Source organism: Pempheris klunzingeri, chromosome 16 (assembly GCF_042242105.1).
Source record: "Pempheris klunzingeri isolate RE-2024b chromosome 16, fPemKlu1.hap1, whole genome shotgun sequence".
Classification (NCBI taxonomy): domain Eukaryota; kingdom Metazoa; phylum Chordata; class Actinopteri; order Acropomatiformes; family Pempheridae; genus Pempheris; species Pempheris klunzingeri.
In genome coordinates, this window is record NC_092027.1 from 3,090,250 (window position 1) to 3,112,872 (window position 22,623).

Sequence of the window (22,623 nt, forward strand, 5' to 3'; positions counted from 1 at the left end):
CGGACTGAATATCGTGTTACTTTGACACGTCTGTGACTGAAATCATTATCGCAAAAGAGCATAACGTAAAAAAACCCTGATGATTACATGATTACAGGGAATCTGTGTGTTGATAAGACAACATCAGACAGTTTAGTTTGTTTTTATTTATTACCTGACTAGAGGGGGTTTCCATTCATTCATGCAAACTAGTTAAAAACAAAAAGAAAAAGAAAATAACATCATATACTGCAGACATTGTCACGATTGTATCACTATCATCTCTCACCACTTTCTGAATTCACATTCACATACAGTCTCGCACATCCCACATCTCCTGAGTCATAAAGTTACATGCAGTCCCTGAAGAAGTCGCTGTAATTCTGGACTTGCACTATAATGTTGGTACGACCGATATGTTCATAGAAATACTTGATTGATTTAAGATAAATGTCCTTGCATCAAGTCCCAAAACCAATTTCTGGTGTTTTATCTCCTGTTGTTCTCTGTAAATCCGGCCTGAAAAAGCAATCAGCAAACTTCTTATGAGACATGTAGTGCAGAGCAGTTGTCTTCCACATGATAAAGCATGCCGCAAAATGTACCGATACAAGTATTAACAGGATTTCAACACAATATACAATTATATTAGACCCAGCGTGGCTTCACCTTATTGCCTTTTGGTCCATTTAGCGTGTTTAAAAAGATTTTACAATTAAAACGACACCGTTGTTGTTGCATAGAAGTGGTTTGGTCTTCTTGTCACGACGGGACGGTGCAGCTGCACATTTATATGTTATAAAATAATGCAGAAATGTGGCTTTTAAAGCTTCAGTAGTTGACAAAGTTGATGTCGAGGCAGGTTGTTGACAGCTTTTGTTGTGAACTGGCGTTATTTAAGAACAAAAGTAATTGATTGATTGATTGACAGCATTACCAGAGAAGTCATTAGCGGACATGCTAACCTAAGCATGCTAAACTAAGCATCCAACTCTACGCACCTGTTAGCCTCTTTTAGCTCTTCAGCTGCACAAAGACATGATGGTAGAGTTTCACCACTTTTACCACACATTCCTCGATCAATCAAACAAGCCTGTAAGATTTCCTGTTGATGGAGACCAAACCAGAGCTAAAAGGAGAGAGAATATCGGATTTACATTCATCAGGTTGCCAGAAACACGGAGCTTTGAGTCTCTCTGCCTCCGAGCGGCAGCTTGAAGATGCAACATGCTACGATAATCATTTGAAACTGCATATATACACAAAACCAATAAAGGGTTTTGAAGTTGTTGTGTTCAAGTCATGAAGAGTCAACTGAATGTAATGTGTGAAGAGTCACAGTCCTCAGCAGAGCGAGTCCTCTCTCTCCTCCTGCATAGCGTAATCTATCTCGTCCATCTCTCGCTCACAGTCTTCACATCCTTCAGCGCAGCATCCTTCCACTACCACCACACCATGATGGTCCACCATCCTTCCACCTCCCACTCCTCCCAATGCTCCCAAACCCATTGCCCCAACTCCTCCCACTGCTCCCATTGCTCCCATTCCTCCCATTCCAACTACATTTCCTCCAACACCCACTCCTCCCACTCCTCCCATCCCCATTCCTCCCATTCCAACTACATTTCCTCCAACACCCACTCCTCCCATCCCCATTCCTCCCATTCCAACTACATTTCCTCCAACACCCACTCCTCCCATTCCCATTCCTCCCATTCCAACTACATTTCCTCCAACACCCACTCCTCCCACTCCTCCCATCCCCATTCCTCCCATTCCAACTACATTTCCTCCAACACCCACTCCTCCCATCCCCATTCCTCCCATTCCAACTACATTTCCTCCAACACCCACTCCTCCCACTCCCATTCCTCCCATTCCAACTCCACCCATCCCCATCCCAACACCAACAGCCCCCATCCCTCCTACTCCAATTCCGCCTCCACCAACGAGCAGCGCTCCCCCAGCGCCGCACGCCAGCGGTCCGACGGCCGGTCCCACTCCTCTGGGCCACAGAGGGTCCATCAGCGCCCCCTGCTGGCCGAGCTGAATCAGCTGACTGACGGAGTAAACCCCTCCACCGCCGGCTCGAACGACCTCCTCGTAGGAGGGGGCGCGGGCAGCGGCGCGGACCTCCTCCAGCCTCACCCGGGCGCGGTGCTTCATCTCGATGATGGTCTTGGTGTAGGAGTTGAGCGTGGCCACGGCGGCCGCCATGCAGCAGCTAAACGACAGCCAGGCCATGCTGGGGGGGTGGGAGGGGGGAGGGGGGGGGGTAACCACAGGGCAATTAAATCTGCAGCAAAGTTCATCTTTCCAAACATCTGGTGCCAGAAGTTCAGTAATGTGACTGCCAGTCGGCTAGTTGGAGCTAACGGCCGACATGCTAGCATTAGTTAGCCTCACAACCACCATCACAGCAGCTCCCTGTGCTGAATACTTGCTAATGGGAAGGTTACAGTTGATTCAGTTCAATAAAGGTACATTTCACCCCGGCAGTAATTCATTGTTTTTGCTGCTGATGTAACTAAGATATTTTTTTGGGGGGGAAATTGAAACACACTTACGCAAAAGACCACCCGTAGTCCCAGGTCTGGGGCCTCCAGTCTTTGGGCCCGATGCTCACAGTCATCTGAAACACTGTGGTGTACATCATGTGTGCTACCATCCCCATCATACCTGTTAGAGGGAGAAAGGATAGATGGAGGAGAGGATTAGCATCATCCTTTGGGAGAAAGTGATTGAAGGAATAGGAGATGAAAGACAAGAAGCAGGAATGAAGACCGTTTGCAAGGATTTACATCAGAGTGAAGAAAAAGGGCTTCAGCAAATATGCTAATCACAAGAATCACGAACTCCAGGAAGTTTATAGCAAAGTGACCACTGAGTTCACCTCACACGTGGCAACCTGCCAAAGAACACTCTGGCTCCTATAACAGGAAACTATCTTACATTTAGAAGGTTTAAACGATGAATCTTTCGCCATTGACATCATGTAACTTAAAAAAAAAAGAATCCTGGTGTGCAGTTTGGTGGCATCACTGATATTTGGGGCTGTTGGTGTCTGAGGTTGAAGAATAACATCCTGTAACAGCAGAAAGCGTAACGTCGTCCTCACCTGAGAGGACTGTGCACATGGCGGCGAAGGCGTTGATCTTGAGGGCGTTCATCTCCCTCTTGGCACAGAGGCAAATCACTTCCACACACATGAGCAGGAAGCCCATGGCCAGCAGGCCGATGTACATGAACTCACTGACGACTGAAAGCCAGAGGACACCTGCGAGCAAACATGGAAGAGGAGTAAACTTTATGTGTGTGTGTGTGTGTGTGTGTGTGTGTGTGTTTTCTTTGCTTTGCTTGGCGTCGTACCAACCTTGTGTTTCTCCCGGCGTCAGCTCGATGAAGCTGCGACACTTCTCTTCCTGATCTTCACCTGGAAGAACAATCACGTTCTCTGAGTCATGAAGATTAAAAGGAAAATGCGACATTTTTACATTGAATCTTTAATATTTGAATTGAATGTCCACCATGTTTGAGGGGATTAAAGGGAAACATATGTCTGTCCGTATAGCCTCTGGCATGACAACAGCACAAGGATCAGAGGGTTTTGTTTCCGACATGAGTAATCTCCGGCAAATGGTTTAGAAATTTTAATCATTATAAGTCCTGGAAATGTAATAGAAAGAGTTGCTTTCAGCCCCGCGGTTCACCTTCCGCTGGGAGGAAGAATTTAAGGTGAAACTGATTAAATGTGCTTTTAGTGGAAGAATACGAGGCAGTGATTGCTTTTTGTTTCCAGGATAACTGAGCAGGCTCAGTGCTTTCTCACATGTTGAGTGCTTGGTTGGTTTTTTATTCGGGGGGTGGGGGGTGTCTAGGTGGTAAAAATAAAAAATATAAAAGATAAAAAGATATTTATGGTGAAACAGTTTTCTTCTCCAAACTCTGGTTAAGATTCAGATTGTTTTATGATGTTTATGGTCCTCTATCATGCAAAATGCACTTTTTAATGTCTTTTTCAACATAAATATGTGTCAGTTTCTCCAGAGACCCTCTGGAAAGACCTTCTGTTCTCTTTTTAATGTGTTTTCTGAACATTAAACCATGTAAACCTGCTCCAGTAGAGCCTCCAAATACAAATATGCATTTGAAAAAGAACATAATAGGGGACATCTGTAACAAAAAGCTGTTAGCTATTTAACCATTTAGCATTTAGCATTTACGCTGCACTGTGTTTTCTCCTCTGGAGGCACCCTAAAGGGAACTTTATCATGTTTATCATGCAAACTTTTACTTCTCTACTTCACTACATTTCAGAGGATAATATTCTACTTGTTACTCCACCACATTTGTTTGACAAATATAGGTTACTTAAATATAAGTTACTTAACAAGAACACATGTTGAGTCCATGAAATACAACATCATAAAGATTAAAACCATGGATTCCTTTAACTTTTTCAGCTTTTCCGTTTCATTTAAATAACTGTTTTGAGATAAATTTAGTTATATTTAACAAAAAAAATGCAGAAAAAGCGAATACAAATTTGTGTAGTGGAACTTTTTTTCATCTCTCCTTCTCCATTAATAATCTCAGACTCCTTAAATTAACCCCTAGTTTGGGACTAAACTAGCTGATGCTCGATGCATCAGTATTAACGTTGTTAACAATAATCTAAAATATAATAACATATCAGTCGCATTGATTTTACTTTAGATACATTTACTGATGGGGTTATGAATGCAGGACTGTTCTGTTGGCAGTAAAAGTAATAAAATCTGAATCCTTCATTGATGATATTAGTTCTGTTCTGTCAGAAGTAACTTAATGCCCACTCAGTGTTGGAAGAACTGCAGCATCATATAACTTATTCCTGTGTTCACATCACTTTTCCTGATAATAATTTACTTTAATACAGTACAGTACGAAACAGTTCACTTACTATTTCACAGTATGTTCTTGTGGAAAGAAGCTAAAGTAAAGTAGTGACTTGAGTTTATTTCACAGAGGTTTAAAATATCAACATGATATTCAGGTACTAATACCATGCTTTAAAAATACTGTGCTGCAAGTAAAAGTCCTGCACTGAAAAGGTTACTTCAGTAATGTCGGCATAATAAGGAAACTGTTGCACTTAAAGTATTAAAAGTTGAAGCTGCTCAATGCAATGTTTGTAAAAATGATGAAAATAGTGAGAAATGGTGTCACTTTGGGCTCACAAAGTGACTCCTTCACAGAGCCAACGATCCACCTCAACATTATTAAACAGCATCAAAAATAAGGTTAATTATTTTAACTTTTAATTAAAAGGGAAAAGCAGCAAATCTTCACATTTAAGAAAGTGGAACCATGATGTGCTTCTGCACTGAAAACTGAAAACTCTTAATCTTAATTTGTAAAGTAATAAGTAACTAAAGCTGCAGTGGAGTAAAAATTTAAATATTTCCTTTTAAACTGTGGTGGTACTTGAGTAAGTGTACTTATACTTCTAGTTATACCTCAGTTACTTAATTCCACTTGTGTCCAGATCAGAAATACCTGTTCACTGCTGCCTACCGGACCAGTAATGTTCCTGTAAATACTAAGAATGTATGTTTCAGTCCTTCGGTGTTGATATTTGATATTTGAGAAGACGGATGCTTTAAGCTCCACCTCTGTCACTGCTGATATCTTCTGCCGCCATCACAAACCTTCATTGTGCTTCTCACAGGAGAGCCAGAAGCCGGTGTGGAAGTAGCGCAGCATGTACTTGTCCTCGCCCGTCTCCCACAGGTAATGGACGGCGTTGGCCAGCTGCTTCCTCTTAAGCTTGGCCAGCTCCTCCTTCTGCAGAGGAGACAGCGTCGCGTTGGCGGCCGGGTTCTTCGGGTCCGGGGTCGGGGCCTCTGGGTGGAGAAAGATGGGACAAAGAGTGATGAGAGCGATGAGGGAGAGAAGGTGGAACAACCAAACAGAGAGAGGGGATGAAGAAGTAGCTTATCCAGAGGTAGAAGAGGAGGAAAGAAGACAATCATAAATCAATATTTTCCTTAATAAGGCTGTTTGGAAGCGTGCCAACGAACCCTGACATAAACCCTGCACACGGTCGCAGTTTGTAACACATTCCTGCCGTGAAACACGGTTCTTTAGGTAATCTGCCATGTTCTATGTGGTGAAAATTGAATTCTACATGGAGACAAATAGGCTTAGCGCTGAAAGATAAGACAGAGGGGTCAGAGAATCCAGATAACATGCAGCCGCAGAGACAAACTTCTGAGATTAGCAACAAAGCCGGGATTATGTGACTCCCTGCCTGTCAAGTCAAGTGTAAAATACTTGAATATGGAGCGCAAGAAAAATATTGTGGATGCTATAAAATCCTGCGTTAAGTTAGTATTTACATGGCAGCTATTCTCCAACTATCAGTGTGCAGTACGTGTCCTAACAGATGCTCTTAGATGTCAAATATCAACACTTTGTCAGTAACTATATACAAATTCTACACTTGTAAAGGTTTGTGTAAAAGCCCTCTTTGATTCAACATTCATAAATATAATACATTATATATATTTATTTATTTATTGGGTCTTTTTTGTTAGGGACAATGCAAAAAACCCATAACATGATACACATGTATTGCAGTTAGGGTTTGCAGCCGAGGCTGATTTGCAACTGTAAAGATATAAAGTCTCACAAGGTGCTTAGATTGTTATTGCTTATACCCTGGTAAAACATTTACTGTATATCATATGACGTCTTCAGTGGCACAAATACACTGCCGTAAAAAGTTCCACTTTGTAAGATATTCTCTCGTTTTACTGTACGAGAGCTTAATTTCCTCCCTCCAGCATGTTGTTTAGAAACTGTTTAATCTTAAAATGCCTCACACTCCCTGAACACTCTTAATCAATTAGCAGTTAGTCTGTATCTGGGTAAGAATATCGGTGCAGTTTATGAGAAAATCACTTGCTCGTTGACCCTCTCCCAAAGAACCAGCCAAACAAACGGGACAGAAAACATGATGGAGGCACTAAACGAGCAAACAAGGCTCAATTGGTGACATGTATCCTACATTATTCCTCCGTTCCCAATCAACACCGATGTCATGATTTGTCACCCTGAGTTGGGATATAAAAGTCTTTTCTACTAAATTCAGTTTGAACGTAGGCCTGCCTGGTGGTTTCACAGTGGACGGACAAACCCTTCGCCTGACGCTGTTTCCCGCCCTCACCTGTGGTGTACGGCTGGCTGTTGTTCTGGCCGCAGTTCTTCATCTTGACAGGTGACAGGCAGAGCGGCTTCACCACCTTGTGCGTTCCCTCGCACCAGTAGGAGGTGCAGAAGGCCGAGACGGACAGGGTGAGGGCCAGAGAGGTGAGGGAGAGGGACAGCAGGGAGCGGTTACGTCTGGACATATTCTCCAACATTGTCGCTTCTCGAAATGGAAGAAACCAGCGAGAAAAATGAGGGCGAGTTATGACCAAAGAGTGTGCTTGGCTTTAAGGTCGGTTGGAAACGGGGTGCGAGATCAGGATGAGGATCAGAGGAGCGTGACACCACGATGACAAGTCAAGATGAAACCCAGGAAGTTGATAGCGTGGTGATTGAGATTGCTTCATGGAGGATGGTAGGAAGGAGAAAGAGAGAGAGTGAAAGCAGCGGAAGGGGGATTAGGGATGTTTGAGAGGTGGAGCAACGGTCAGACGGGAAGATCAGAGGAGGTTGGGTGGAGAGATGGAGGAGGGGCGGGCGTTGGAGGAAGGAGAACAGTGGACGAGCGGAGGTCAGAGAACAGTGGGGTGGTGGGAGATGAAGTGCTGGGAGTTAATCGCTTCCAGCCAGCGAGAAAAGAAAAAGAGACAGATGTGTGGCCACAGAGGTTTCAGGGAGAACTCCAGCTCTCCACCTGCTCACTCAAAGAAAATCAGTGTTTATGAAGAAAAGAAAAGTAGTTCATTAGATTTCAATTTGGGAGCTCCCCTTCTTCTTCTAGGGCACGAGCCAGGCGAGGTGTTTGACTCCACACATTCTTCTCACCGCCATGTTTCCGCTGCCAACACAATTTACGTCTCTGATCCTTTAGTGGTTCTCTAACGCTCGCTGCTTCGCCCTCGGATGAAGATAAACATCTAAATCTTATCCTGCAGATTTTGAAACTAATCAGTCCTGCTCTCAGGGCACATCCCGTTCTTCGACCTGTTCTTCCACCTCTCCGGTAGGGATTGAGCTTGCGGAGGAGTGATTAGTCCGGTATCTGAGGCCTACCTCTTGGCCTGGTAATCTGTGTTAATCTGGCAGGGTTAAGTGGATGAGGTTAATGCCCAGAGACTCTCATGCTGTCTTCATCTGGACGCCCACCTAAAAGTAAAGAAATGAGACAGAGGGCAAGCATCTGGATTAAAAACAGTTGAGTCATGACTGCAATGAAGTCTTTCTTCAAATCTTTTTCTCTTGTATGTTGTCGACGTGGTCTCCAGTCAGAAAAACACAAGTCTGAGTTCTTCTCTCTCTCTTTTTTCAGGTTTACCAAATCATGTTTAACACACAGAAGTTTTTAGTCATTGTTTCATGATGTAGGTGAGGTTGTCTTTGTGATTCAGGGCTGACCTGCTCCTTTAGTTGTCCATGTTGGCCTCACTAAATTGGTTCTTGGTTGTATTGTCTTATTTTGTTAGTCTCCACAGGCTCTGCAAAACTGAAACACCTCCTGTGTAGCAGCCCGTCCTCATACTGAAAACAACGACCAAAGTTTACGTCTGGTTGTCGTTATGGTTACGATGGCAGCAAACACAGGACGTTCACTCTGGATGTTTGCGTCCCATGTATATGTGTCAACAGATCCTTTTAACCTAGACCTAGCCAAGTAGTTTTGCTGCCTAAACCTAACCAAACTGCAACTGTTTCACAATGTTAGACAAAACTTAAGTTATTTGTTGTATTTGTTTGCTTGTGGTTGGATCCTAAGAGAGGGCGCTGAAAACTCTCATTATCATTCAGTTTAGTTATTCTGTTGTTTCACTATGAGGACGTGCTGCTATGCTAACGTGCTGCAATGCTAACGTCCTGTTTATGCTCTACTGGCCATAATCTGCAATGTCCCTTGTTTTGTCCGGCTGGAGACGCTTGTTTCATTTCCTGTCATCTCTTTACTTATCTAATACAATATCCTTTATTAAGTAGCATTTATATACATCTATTATTTATACGTTAAGATCCAGTAGTTTCCAGTAAACGTGACACTGAGACTATTTCTTATCTCGCTCCTTCTTTCCTCAGCAATAAAAAGAACTGCAACAGCACAAACTGGGTCATCATAATGTCATTTTCATGAACACCGTGGATCCAAAAATTAACAATCAGCAACTGCGACATAATTTAAGCTCGTTCCAGCTCTTCATAGAAGCTTCATGACTTAATAAAATATTAAAAATCCATGTTTTCTAGCAGCTGACCACTCCACGAAATAAGAATATTCTACAAGCGTTGTGCAGTTTGTTGTCTTTGGAAACTTTTAGTTCACCTCTAGAATTTAAAGTTCTGGTGGTTTGAACAATGTTTGGCAGCTTAATGTGATTTAATCACGTGCACTTTCATTTTAATTAAGTCACTGTAATGATGAATGATTGTGTCGTGTTCAACCAGGCGTTGGTCCATCAAATCATGTCATGGTGTGAAGCTATAATCCACACAGGACACTGAGGCACCCTTAGTTTAGCCTGACTTTCACTAACTGTGCGTCCATGTTATCAACAGCTGAGGCTGAAGATTAACCCGTCCAGGAACACAGCTTCGAGACATGAACGCTGTCTACCATCAGCCAACACATCATTCATTTCCCATGATTTCAGTAGAGCTTTGGTGAGTTCACTTCCACTGGTCTACAATTCTCCACAACAAAACAGCAGGAGATTCACAGTTAATGAAAGAAGAAAACATAATTCACTGCTCTCCCTGTGTCAGAGTCTCATCACGATGAGCTGAAATCTTTCCCCTCGTGCAGGCCTGTGTGATTGCAAAGATCCAGCTGTTGTTCACGCTGGACTTTTGATCAGCTTACACTCGTGCAAAACAAAATATAAAATTCAAAATAAAGCTGGACTCACCGTGTGTGGAACCGCGGCGGAGTCCCCTTAGTGTTTCCTTCAGCTCACCTCGAGCAGGGATTAGATCTCCTTCACCTTTCCTCTGCGCTCCCTCATCACTCCCTCCTCCGTCTTGGGTGAGTTTCTATCAGAAACCCACCCAGATTTCCCTCTAATCCTCACAAGTCCATCTGTTACTTTCCCTCCCCTTTGCTCCCTGTAATGTCTATTCATCCGTCCTCTCTCTCTCTCTCTCTCTCTGGCTTTCTTCATCTCTCCTCCTCTCTCACACATGACACTCCTGACCTGATCCTATAGTGATTAATTTGACAGTATGGTATAGAACAGCTTGAAGTGAGATGAGTGCGACAGTGTTGTGGTGTCATGGTCCGTGTTGTTCTCTAAACTTCGACCCTATACAGGATATACAGCTGCTGGCTTTAGGAAATCCCATCACTTGAAAGTCGTTGGTTTGAATCTCTGATTGGAAAGATCTACATTCCCTCCTTATAACACAGAAGACACACGTTGTGTCTGTGTTTCTAGTGATTCAAAACACTTTGAGGTTGTTATTAAACATATATATTAAATGTCTTTGTCATGTGATTCAAACTTTTTGTCGCTGAGTTTTGTTCCTGTGGTTGTGAGCTGCTGGTAAACTGGTTGGGTTTATTCAGAGAGCCGGAGGTCAAGGTATTATAACAGAGGGTCAATGTGTCATATTAACAGGATACTGAGCTGGAGAACATTAGACCCTCAGTGGATAGGGCCTGGAGAACATAGGGGCCTGGAGAACATAGGGGCCTGGAGAACACAGGGGCCTGGAGAACATAGGGGCCTGGAGAACATAGGGGCCTGGAGAACACAGGGGCCTGGAGAACATAGGGGCCTGGAGAACATAGGGGCCTGGAGAACATAGGGGTCTGGAGAACACAGGGGCCTGGAGAACATAGGACCCTGGAGAACATAGGGGCCTGGGGAACATAGGGGCCTGGAGAACATAGGACCCTGGAGAACATAGGGGCCTGGGGAACATAGGGACCCGGAGAACATAGGGGCCCGGAGAACATAGGGACCCGGAGAACATAGGACCCTGGAGAACATAGGGGCCTGGGAATATAGGGGCCTGGAGAACATAGAGGCCTGGAGAACATAGGGGCCTGGGGAACATAGGAACCTTGGGGATATAGGACCCTGGAGAGCATAGGACCCTGGAGAACATAGGGGCCTGGGGAACATAGGGGCCTGGGAATATCGGGGCCTGGAGAACATAGGAACCTTGGGGACATAGGACCCTGGAGAACATAGGGACCCAGAGAACATAGGGGCCTGGAGAACATAGGGACCCGAAGAACATAGGGGCCTGGAGAACATAGGGACCCGGAGAACATAGGTTCTCTATCTTGGCTCGTCTTGATCATTGATGGTCACCTGAGGCTGAATAAAAGAAGCTTCACACCGTCCTCTGACACAATGACGACCAACAAACCACAGAGGGTTTAATCACTTAAACTGTGGAGAACCAAGGGGAAAAACACAATAGGCTTATATTTAGATCAGCAGGAAAAACTATTTACAGCAGTCATTTTATTTGTGTCCTAATTTGACTGATAGTCAAATCCCCCTTTTTGGTTTTAGACACTAAGCTCTTCCACCATGAATGGAGAGATTTGCCTCTAACCCCCTTACTCTCCTAAATTAACTGGGAGACGAGTGGAGGAATGAATAAAGGGATAGTTCTCAGTTATCTGGTTAAAACATCTAGTTCTTCTCCTGCATTGAAAAAAAAAAAATGATCTGTGAATATGTAAATATTTTTCATAGCAAAACTTCAACAACTGGACAAACTTATTTAAAGATTATAAGAGAATTAGAAATGTGGATGCCATACCCACAGGCTAACACATGTTTTCATTATTCAACCATTTAATAAAGTAAAGGTCAGGGTCAATTCTCCAATATTAGAGACAGTATCACTTTAACTACTGTGTTTACACTAGACTGAATAAAGTAAAATAAAGTGTACTCGTACTCTCGTTGTTTAATACTGGACCACGATTAAGAACTTTTAAATTAGTTGTGATGCGTTAAGCTCGTCATAAATGTGACAACAGCCTTCTGGTGACAAACTTTGCTCATAAACTGCTCTGCAAAATCGATGCTCGAACATCCAAGTGAAACAAAAAGAAGGAAAAGAAAGACAAAGATCTTAAGATGCAGTAAATTCATTACTTATAATTGACTTTGAAGCAGTTGAACAGGATTTATTTCCGCTCAGCAGGATATTCTTTTTGATCGTGGCTTTTATTTTCAAATGTTTTACAATAAAAGGATGAAGTATCACTGCGAGTACATGACCTGCCTGCTTCATATAGAGTGAGTGGGATATGTTGTGTCTAAACACGTGTGGCTATGGCCCTCTTCTGGTGACAGCAGGAACGCTTTTATAGGCTGGAGGAAGAGAGGAATCCCCAATAAACACCAAGAAACCTGCTTTAAAACCTGCGGTTTGAGACTCTGCTGTTGAAACACAGTGAGAATATCAAGCGCTTCACTTATTGTATCAGTTTATTTCTCAAATGTACTGTATACTGTCACAGTTTACAACACAGCTTTAGATTTAAATACACAGCAAAATAAAGTCATTTCATACAAAATTAAATTTGAGAAATAATAATAATAGTGTTATGGTCTTGTGTTTCCAGTTATTGTTTTGCTCTATTATACCTCCTTGAAGCTAAACTGTCTTTTTGTCAAGTTTTCCACCAAAGATTCACATTAAAAGGAGTCAAAAGTACATGAAAGATGAGTTGAAGCACAGAGAACGTCAACAGCAGTCATCGGTTCTGTCTGCTTTCAGGGTGGCTTTGATTTACCAAACCATCCCACAGCCCATAAACTACGATTAATCCCGCTACGAGTCATGTTTCCAGAGTCAGAACATCGGGAAAAAAATGTGGGTTCAGCTGTAGAGATGCAGTAAAGTTACGTAAAGTTAAAGTGGAGCCTTTTAAACGCGTCACCGATTGCTCACACAGCGAACAGATGAGGGGCAGATACACACGAATACACCGACAGTCGCCGAGGATCTGCTCAGACAGCATGCACATTTAAGAGGCTATGTTCAAATTCGGTTTTATTTAGCCAGCGCTGCAGCTAAACACCACACAACAACACATTTCTTCTCTTGTCTAATGCCGGGAGGAACAGCGAAGACGTGTGCGGTTACACAATGAGTCCAGAAAGACTGAGAGTCTGAACAGGCAGGAGGAAGCCACCATTGGTTACTGAGTAGATTGATACCATCAGGTGAACCTCTTTGATAATCACACTGTAATCAAAGAAACCCTGAACCTGTGTTTGTTGGAGGCCATTACTGCATCAATAAATATTCAAGCAATAAATCAATCAATAAATAGATCAATAAATAGTTACTCATGATTGTAACACTCTAATATACAGTATAGTTCAAGGTTTATCTGTGACAACTTCCACTATTTACATCACACACACACACAAATTAAAAGCTACAGTGACGTCGTATCCACATCAGGTGTGTTAATGTTTTACAGGTCCAGTCACAGAATCACACTCAAATACGCACAAACGCTTCAGTATTTCCACGTACACACACACACACACACACACACACTCACACGCATGTGCTCTCTGTTTCTCACGCTTGTGCATTGAAAAGAAAATGACCCACTGATTCAATAGATTTCAAATTTGTACAGAGCTTCACACATGATCTGTGTGTGTTTCTGCATACATTTAAACCATGGCTATTATTATTTTTATTAACTGGACATGCGTAGATCTTTAGGGGAGGCGCCTGTAAGCAGAGGAGCTGACGGGGTTCATTATTTTACATGTCTACATGTGACTCCTGAACGTTTTCAAACATAAAACCATAAAGGTTTCTGCTGGTTTTCACCTTCCAGGCTGCCGATGATTTCAGGCCAAAGCCAAAATAATGCAGTTATTTCATGCTAGTAGAATTATGGACCCATGACTGAATTAATCGAGTAGAAAGTTTTGGAAACTGTTTGTTGATGGTGCATTCAAGGATACATTTCAGTTTTGAGAATCAGGAGCTGAAAAGCAACTTTTTGATGCAAGAAATGGCCAAATTCCTGTTTTTCAACATATCAGAGTTTGTCTTTTTTTTATTTTATTTTATTTGTCTTCCAATGTGAGTTTCCTTAACAGCCTCTGCCTACAAAACTGAAACAACCTCTGATGTTACCGTAACAACTATGATGACAACATAACAAAAGGTAACTGGCTGGAAGATGCATAGGAAAGTAATGGAGGCGGTAGTTTGGAAGCTAACAGACACATGTAGAAAGATAAACCAGCTACTGAGTGGGGTCATTTAGAAGAATACATGTTGTCAGAATAGGAACGGATTGTTGGTTTTGGCCACCGTCTCACCCAACCTGCTGCCTGACAGCAGCTGTGGCTGGAGGGGGCCCCCACCCCCGGCCTGTGGAGCAGACCCTCCAAAGTTAGCCCCTCCTGCTTGGTGATTCCCTCCAAAGAAACTGGACTGACACATTCCTGCTCCCAATAAGAGGGGGTCTGCCAAAGGATTCCCCACCAGAGACCCAGACTGCACCATTCCCACTCCTCCACAGGGGGGGCTCATGTTAAGTCCCATTTGCAGACTCCCTCCCACATAAACAGATTGTAATGTTCCAGTTCCTGAATACGGCGGCGCCACCTGAACTGCCTGAAGCATACTGACCCCAGAATGAGGTGGCTGAAACTGGGGCGTTTCACTGGGAGGATTGGCAGCTCCAAAAGTGGGAGGTGGTGCACCAAAGGAGGGGGCAAGGGTGGAACCAAAGGGACTGCAATATGGGGCTGATGACTCAGGAAGGGGCATCCTTGCAACAGCCCCTGACCTGAGCAAAGGGCCAGATGTCATGCCCCTGGCTTTGAAAGCGCCTGGGAAATAAGGAGTGACAGGTGGATGGAGGAATGGGGGGAGGAGGGGGTGTACAGTTTGAAGTATTTCAGCAAAGAGAAAATGCACCAAAGCAGAGAGAGGGGTGAGAAGAGTTAAACATCTGCTGGTTAATATACACAGTTCTATACTAATGCTCACACACACACACACACACACACACACTCACACAGCACAACACCTATACTACAGCGAGATAACGAGGGAGGGAGGCAAAACACATAATCACCATAAGCTGGTCCATACAAACGTACTGATACACATTTATTAGTCAGTCACACTGTCTCCACCCCTCTCTCTGTCTCTCTGGTCTGAACAATATAAGAGGAGTGCTATTGAAACATCACTGCGGCGTTATTGACTGTTAGTATCTCAGTGACTGCTCCGTCTTTTCATGCATCTGTTTGAATCAAGCGCACCGCAAATAATTCCACATGAAGCCTTTGTCCCAAAAAAAAAAAAAGTGTGTTTTCCACCCAGAGTGACGCATTTCTCTGTCCTTACCGATGGCTTGTGTCTGGACGGCGAGCGTGTTGACGAGGGGGCGCTGTTTGGGTTTGGGGTTAGAAGAAAATAGGTCGTCCAAGTCAACGAGTGACGACGCCGCCGCAGAGCCCAGAAACGACGCAGTCTTTCTATACCTCTCCTCTTCCTGTGCCGTACGCTTTCCTGCAATAAAATACAGGTCCAATTCTACACTAAAAGGTGTTTTCTTTGGGGGACAGGTCAGGGAGGAAGAGAGAGCAAAGCGGAAGAGAGGTTAGATCGATTAGGATAGTTAGCCAGCTGCTGAGGATGGGGGTGAAATGGAGAGAAAATGCTCACACATGCAAAAGATCTTTAAAAGTACGTGAGAAAAGGCCTGAATTCATAAAGACAGATGCGAGCACACAAACAATTACGTTTTTAGAGTCAGCGAAGCACTAAGCTTGCTTGATTTAAAAAAAAAAAGCACAAGCATAAACAAGCTTAGCAGACGAATCAGAACAAAGATTTAGTTGATTTAATCAGATTGGCACATTTTATTGCCAAGCAGACAATGAGGCTTCGCTCTGATGAATAATAGATGGGTCACTGAAATAGGTTATGCATTCAGACAGCGTTAAGTGCAATTTACCTGTCTCGTTGCTAGGTGCGTTGCTTGGTGCACCCCATGGATCACTTTTTTTAGATGCTCCATCTCCAAAGGGGTCACTAGTTGGGGAGGAGTCTGAGGGTGGAGCAGCTGAACCCCATGCATCATCTGTGCCGGCTGGAGCTGCAGCTGAACAGGGAAACAGAGCGGGAAGGTTCAAACAGGACGGTAATGGTAATATTTTCTTAATTCAATCATATCACACAGTCTTCTTCAGCAACTGGAACATGCCCAGGTGAAGGTAACCTTCGTCTATGTTCAAACATGGTCTTTAGCGTCAGATGCAAATGGCCTCCTCTATCTTTTTCAATTCAATTCAATTTATTTTGTATAGCCCAATATCACAACAGAGTGGTCTCACAGTGCTTTATTTTTTATTTATTTATTTTTTTTCTGTCCACTGACTCCTGATTGATGACTTTGAAGCCCTCCCTGTCGATACCACGACTGGTTTTGATGTTTACAGACAGCTGATGTCCACTTCCGGTGTCCTCTAGGTCTCTTACTCAGGGTCCTTGCCATTTCACCAATAGTGTGTCCACAGCTGTTGCACGTGATTCTTGATAGTTTGCAGAAGACATGGACTGCTTGTGCCTTTAGGACTCAGTATATGACCATTTGTTATCAAGGGATGGAAGTTCCACTTGCTAAAGAAGGCCATGGGATACAGAAGTAAAAAACTACCTGTGAACCTTGAGTTTGGAATACTTCATCAGGTAAATGTGTTCCCAAGTTCATGCTTCATGTTCATGCTTGTTTGTTCCCTACCTGGAGCTCCCCATGGGTCATCGCCCAGTTTGGATGCATCCCCAAATCCATCAGAAGTATCAACGGGTGAGGAGGCGCTCATCCCGTCCCCCCAGGGATCTCCGCCCTTCACTTCATTTGGGGCAGATGGCGCCCCCCAGGGATCTGCCCCGGTGGCAGGTGGAGAGCTGGCAGGGGCTCCCCATGCATCTGCACTGCCTTGGGGTGAACTCAGAGGAGCATTGAAGGGATCTGAGGCTTCGTCTTTTGGTTGGCTGGGTGGCGCTGCGAATGGGTCTTCTTTAGGAGGTGTTGTTGGAGCAGTGAAAGGGTCCTCTTTGGGAGGTGTTGTTGGAGCAGTGAAAGGGTCCTCTTTAGGAGGTGTTGTTGGAGCAGTGAAAGGGTCCTCTTTAGGAGGTGTTGTTGGAGCAGTGAAAGGATCCTCTTGGGTTGGTTTAGTTGGTGCAGAGAAAGGATCCTCTTTAGGAGGTGTTGTTGGAGCCGCAATGGGGTCATCTTTTGGGGGTTTGGACGGTTGAGAGAAAGAATCTCCTCTGGGCGGTGTCGTTGGTGCAGCGAAGGGGTCGTCTTTAGATGGTGCTGGGGCTGCAAATGGATCTTCTTTAGGGGGAGATGATGCTGGTGCAGTGAAGGGATCACCCTTTGGGGCACCGAATGGGTCCTCTTTTGAAGCATTAAATGGATCGTCTTTTGGAGCATTAAATGGATCGTCTTTTGGAGCATTAAATGGATCACCCTTTGGAGCATTGAATGGATCACCCTTTGGAGCATTAAATGGATCGTCTTTTGGAGCATTAAATGGATCACCCTTTGGAGCATTAAATGGATCGTCTTTTGGAGCATTAAATGGATCACCCTTTGGAGCATTAAATGGATCATCTTTTGGAGCATTAAATGGATCATCTTTTGGAGCATTAAATGGATCATTGTTAGAGGAACTAAAGGGATCTGGTTTAACTTTTGGAGCTGCAAATGGATCTTCCTTGTCTTTGTCGGTAAAGGGGTCTGAACTATCTTTTGGTGCGTTGAACGGGTCATCTTTTGATCCACTAAATGGATCGGGTTGATCTTTTGGCGCTGCAAAAGAATCTTCTCCATTCTTTGGTGCAGCAAATGGATCTTCATCGGTTTTAGTTGGAGCCCCCCAAGGATCACTGCTGGCTGCTGCGTCAGTTGTGTCAGGTCTTGTGGGTGTGCCCCATGGATCTGTGGCCTCTTTAGGTTCTTTGGGGGCTCCCCATGGGCCTGGTTTCACCTCGTCCTCCTCCTCCTCCTCCTCCTCCTCTTCCTCTTTCTTCACTCCTCCCCAAGCACCTCCTACTTCATTAGCTTTGCCTGCATCCTCCCATTTCAGCTCATCTTCACTCATCTTGGCCTGGGATATTGGATCAGAAAATTAGAAAATGAAGCTCAGACACTGGAGTAACTAAACCTGTTTACATGAGTTAAAAGTGATTCATTTACATCCAGTGATTAATTGCATTTTAGTACTAGAGTTCTCATAAGCACCCTGATACCTGCCTCGCATGTGTCATCCAAGACAACTCTAGAAAAGGATCCGGACCATGAATGTGGCTCAATAATATTATCATCTGTGCATGGTGGTGAACCCAAGTACATCTGTTTTCACCAGATAATACCATTTCATGTGACTGTCTTCATATCTGGCTTAGAAAGCCCAGGGGTAACTTGCTTTGGGATTAAGGCCCCAGAAAGTCAGCTGCCGCTCTCTACGTGCAACTATGCGGCGCCTGCTGAAGCTTTTTAAAAACATACCCTTCTCTCCATTTCTTTCTTCTCAGTCTCCTGTTTAATACGCTCCTCTTTACGGGCAGCGAAGGAGGCGGTTAAGTCGGCCACCGAGGGAATGTTGTCTATGGATGGGAGCCCTGTGGCCCCGGCAACGTAGCATGGCTTGTAGTTCGGATCCTTGATGGCGTCTGCGGATGAGGCTGGTTAGAAGAGATACAAAAGAGATTAAAGACAAATAAAGACAAATAAAAAAAGAACAATGGGTAATTATCAATGATGCGTTAACACGGAAGGACTCACCACCAGAACTTTTGGACGTCTTCTCTCTGGTCTTGACGGCAAAAGCTCTCTCCTCCTTCAGTTTCTCATCGTCCTCCATAAGGACAAGGACAACCTTGGCCTTCTCCCTCACATTTACCCCCTTGGACAGATATGCTTAATTAGACTTTGATTTGGCCATTTGTTCAAAATCCAACCTAAGCTAAAAAATGTTACAGGTCTTCTAAAACAAGATGAAAACTAACAGCCTTTTAAATTAAATTATCAAATCAATAAAAACTGTTTTGTTGTTACTTCTGAGTTAAGTGCTTCTATTTCCAGTCTTTAATAATGGACCTGGCCTACAAGTTAATAGGAGCATCATGATATGGATGATATAGTGTCAGCAAATGATAACCTTGATGCATAGCAAGCAACCTTTTAATGGATAATAAGAGGTCTCATGCCTTGGACATTATCAGGAAGAGTGAATCACCTGATCTTTGCCATCCTTCTCTACAAAGCGATACTCTGTGAGAGCTTTGACGATGTAGACGTTGTCTGTCATTTTCAGGAGCACACGGTCGTCACCGGTCTTTAACAGGTACTCCAGCAGCGTCAGGGACTGGTATGAAGAAAAGCATGACAGTGAACAAGTGCGTGTGAAAATGTACACGGCTGAAACAAAAATAAAATGACCATTCATGTAGTTTAAAGAGTTTCTTTTTTTTTTTTTTTAAAACGACAATGAAAGTAACAAAACAAAATGTGTAAAATCACAGATTTGGTGGGAAAGCCTGTAGTGGACACAAGTGTAACTGATATGCCAATAAAGAGTCACATGACTTTGTGTTACGGTGATCTCTTATGTCACTGAGCTGCTGATACCAGTAGTTTAACAGCAGATATGTGACGCTGTTTACATTTTTACTGACGATCAGATGAATAAATCAGGTTCACTGAGAATCCTCTAAAGGGCAAAACATTTCAGTTGGACTAGAACAGTTAGAGAAGTTGTTGAGGTTTTAATCTTGTGTATGTAAACATAGTCACTCTGGTGCAGAATGTTCTGGTTTTGATCACATATTTTAGCACTGAATTCTAAATAAAAATATGTTGGTTATGAAAGACGTCAGCAAGACACAGAGGGCTGATACTGAGCTCTTATTACTTGTTGGACATTGGCCAGTCGGCGTCCTTCAGCTAAAGACATGATCCTCCCTGACAACAGCGTGCTGACCTCCAATTAAATTTTAATTTCTCTGCTTTTTGTGCTCATGTTACTGTTCAGTTATGGTTTCTATTAAAGTGATTCTTCGTTTACTAAGCCCAAATCATTCCAGCATTTACCTATCATGAGTTACTGTTGTCCAAAAACAGCTGAAGCAAGACTGTGGAAACATATTTGACTGTGTAAGTTCAAAAACTGGTTATACTCAAATTGGCTGTTGATGACCTCAACAGAAAAGTATACAAGTTGGTTTTTGAAAGTCTGCATTGCTATTGTTGTAATGTGTGAAAATCTAAGTAATTAGAAAAGGTAGACTTTGTATTTATTGACTAAGATCAGAGAAATAAAGATCATGTCGGTCACAGTTGGTGCGTCAGTCCTTTTGTCCTGCTATTATAAATAAACTGAAATTTCAAGGCTGACAAAACATCCACAATAACAATAGTGAGTCTGCACACAAAGTGAGGGACGTGTTGCTATAGTTACCTTGTGGATGTGTCTCCAGTTCCTGTCGTCTTTCAGGCGTTTCCAGAGCATCGTCATGATCTCGTTGCAGGCCACCACATTGTAGGTCAGATCGGAGAGGTCGGCCATCTGAGTGCTGGAGGGGCCCCATGGGTCGTTAGACGTTGCCTCTCTCACCTGCGAAAGAAACGAAGCAGGAAGTGTCAGTGTGCAGGAAATTCAAGGTGGTGGCAGAGCAGAAGACAACAGAAATCGATCGGTGTGGCAAAACCTCCTCGCCTCGCCATTATCTCGTTTCATCACGCTGACAAAAATAGTGAGTAATCTGTTCTGCCACGTTATTAATGGTCGTGTTTCAATAAATCAGCATTTTAGCACAAAACATATCCCCATATTTCCCTGACTCCAACAACCTGAAGGTTAGGATTAAAGAAAATACCTCACTGTCGCTTAAGAAAACTGTACATGTTAATGTTTCACTGAACTGTAATTAAAGTATTAAAGTACTACTAGAGTATAAAATGACATCCAATACACATAAACACTTGTCATGCAAGGTTTAAGACACTGAACATAAAATTCAAACCTTCCCTTTTTCTCCTGTCATCTCTCCACCATCTCCTACCTCATAAAAACAAGAATAAAACTAGGAATACTGGGCTTCACCGCTTCTCTTACCTTGACCTCAGCCTCAGAGTAGTTCTGGACCAGGTTCTTCAGCTGTCGGCGGAGCATTGAGGACGTCATGGTGTCTAAGGGGGGGGCGGGGAATCAAACCAAAATGATCTGATTCAGAGAAATCTAGTGAGCAATGCTGCATACTTAAAAGCAAGCATATGCAAAAGGCTGCACATAAACAACACATGCAAGCTCACATACCTTAAGTGAAGTCTGTCTGTGCTGTCAAGGACTTATTTTTGTTGTTTTGCTCAAGTGCAGTTGCTGGCTCACTGATCATACATTCTGCTGGCCTCTCTTCCTCCGGGCTGCATCAGCTTATCTCAGGATGACAGAAACCAGATCCTACAGCTGCAGGGAGGAACCAGAGGACATTAAAAGAGCTGAGGCAACACAATCACACTGTGAGACATTGCTAAGAAGACAAGTTATGGACGTGAGTCTGCAAAGCTGGACTAGAGGTGTGCCTGCACCTGCTGCATGTGACAGCTCATCTCTTGTGTGTCAGTTTGTCATAATCACTGCGACAAACACAGATCCTCAGCTAGGTTAGCAATCTGGCTAAGCTACAAGCTAGTTAGCTGCCTGCATCCTGGGACTGGTGAGAGAAAATAAAAGCTAAAAGCCTCATTTGAGGTGCTCCTGGGTGACCAGCGTGATACATATCAACTGTAAGTCGACGTGCTGGCAGGTAATGCGTCTGTCAGGAGCTTCACGTCGTGTTTTCAGGACCTCGGAGAGCGAAAGGAGACGGCCAGCAGCCGTCAATATGGCTAACGGCGGAGCTCTGTAGCCAAACGACCAAGAAACAGCTTAAATATGAGACTTTAGCGACCAAATGAAGGGTTAAGGCTACGCCCAAACAGCCGCTGCTTTTAGCTCAGAATAACACACACACGTTTCGTATGTTAAATATGCACGTTGGCAGCGGAAAATTAAGCACAAACCTGGAGGAGGTCTTCAGGAATCTTCGAGGAGAGGACACGAAGCGACGATTTCCGCTTCCGCAATTTTCAGCACCCAGCAAGGCCACGCCCCCTCGTTTCAATATTTTTATTTTTATTTAATTTAATTTTTAATGCTCATCTCTCGTGTCAACAGTTCTCTATTCGAAAAATATTTTTAAATTAATTACCATATATATTTTTTAATAACACCATTTTTTTTTTTTTTTTTAAATGAAAAAGGAGTTTTCATTAAAGTATATTTTTCCTGAATCCTGTTACTAAGAAAGCTTTATCTGACGCCGTCTAGCGGTTAGGACGTCCCACACACACACACACACACACACACACACACACACACACACACACACACACTGAAT

General features: G+C 43.5%; 2 protein-coding genes across 2 annotated transcripts; both read right to left on the bottom strand.

Moving 5' to 3' along the window:
- Window positions 1-160: 160 nt before the first annotated feature.
- LOC139215635 (germ cell-specific gene 1-like protein) lies at window positions 161-7,695 on the bottom strand. Its single transcript, XM_070846654.1, has 7 exons — window positions 7,190-7,695; window positions 5,670-5,864; window positions 3,353-3,412; window positions 3,098-3,256; window positions 2,547-2,658; window positions 1,955-2,224; window positions 161-1,450 (listed from the first exon to the last, which is right to left on the bottom strand). Exons 1-7 carry the CDS (start codon window positions 7,383-7,385, stop codon window positions 1,324-1,326), a joined length of 1,119 nt encoding a protein of 372 aa, XP_070702755.1. The 5' UTR covers window positions 7,386-7,695; the 3' UTR covers window positions 161-1,323.
- Window positions 7,696-10,788: 3,093 nt separating this feature from the next.
- On the bottom strand, window positions 10,789-22,271 carry LOC139215783 (epsin-1-like). The gene is made up of 12 exons (XM_070846818.1): window positions 22,247-22,271; window positions 21,501-21,650; window positions 21,300-21,373; window positions 20,643-20,798; window positions 19,422-19,550; window positions 18,968-19,088; window positions 18,692-18,867; window positions 16,916-18,290; window positions 16,130-16,276; window positions 15,517-15,681; window positions 14,951-14,993; window positions 10,789-11,335 (listed from the first exon to the last, which is right to left on the bottom strand). Exons 3-12 carry the CDS (start codon window positions 21,366-21,368, stop codon window positions 10,789-10,791), a joined length of 2,928 nt encoding a protein of 975 aa, XP_070702919.1. The 5' UTR covers window positions 21,369-21,373; window positions 21,501-21,650; window positions 22,247-22,271.
- Between the last annotated feature and the right edge of the window lie 352 nt (window positions 22,272-22,623).

Coding starts and splice junctions, on each gene's coding strand:
- LOC139215635 (XM_070846654.1), bottom strand. CDS start 7,385: ATGTTGGAGAATATGTCCAGACGTAACCGCTCCCTGCTGTCCCTCTCC. Junction 3,257..3,352: donor GACGCCGGGAGAAACACAAG/GTTGGTACGACG, acceptor GTTTGCTCGCAG/GTGTCCTCTGGCTTTCAGTC. Junction 2,225..2,546: donor GACTACGGGTGGTCTTTTGC/GTAAGTGTGTTT, acceptor CCACCCCCCCAG/CATGGCCTGGCTGTCGTTTA.
- LOC139215783 (XM_070846818.1), bottom strand. CDS start 21,368: ATGACGTCCTCAATGCTCCGCCGACAGCTGAAGAACCTGGTCCAGAAC. Junction 20,799..21,299: donor ACTCTGAGGCTGAGGTCAAG/GTAAGAGAAGCG, acceptor TTTCTTTCGCAG/GTGAGAGAGGCAACGTCTAA. Junction 19,551..20,642: donor ACTGGAGACACATCCACAAG/GTAACTATAGCA, acceptor TCTTCATACCAG/TCCCTGACGCTGCTGGAGTA.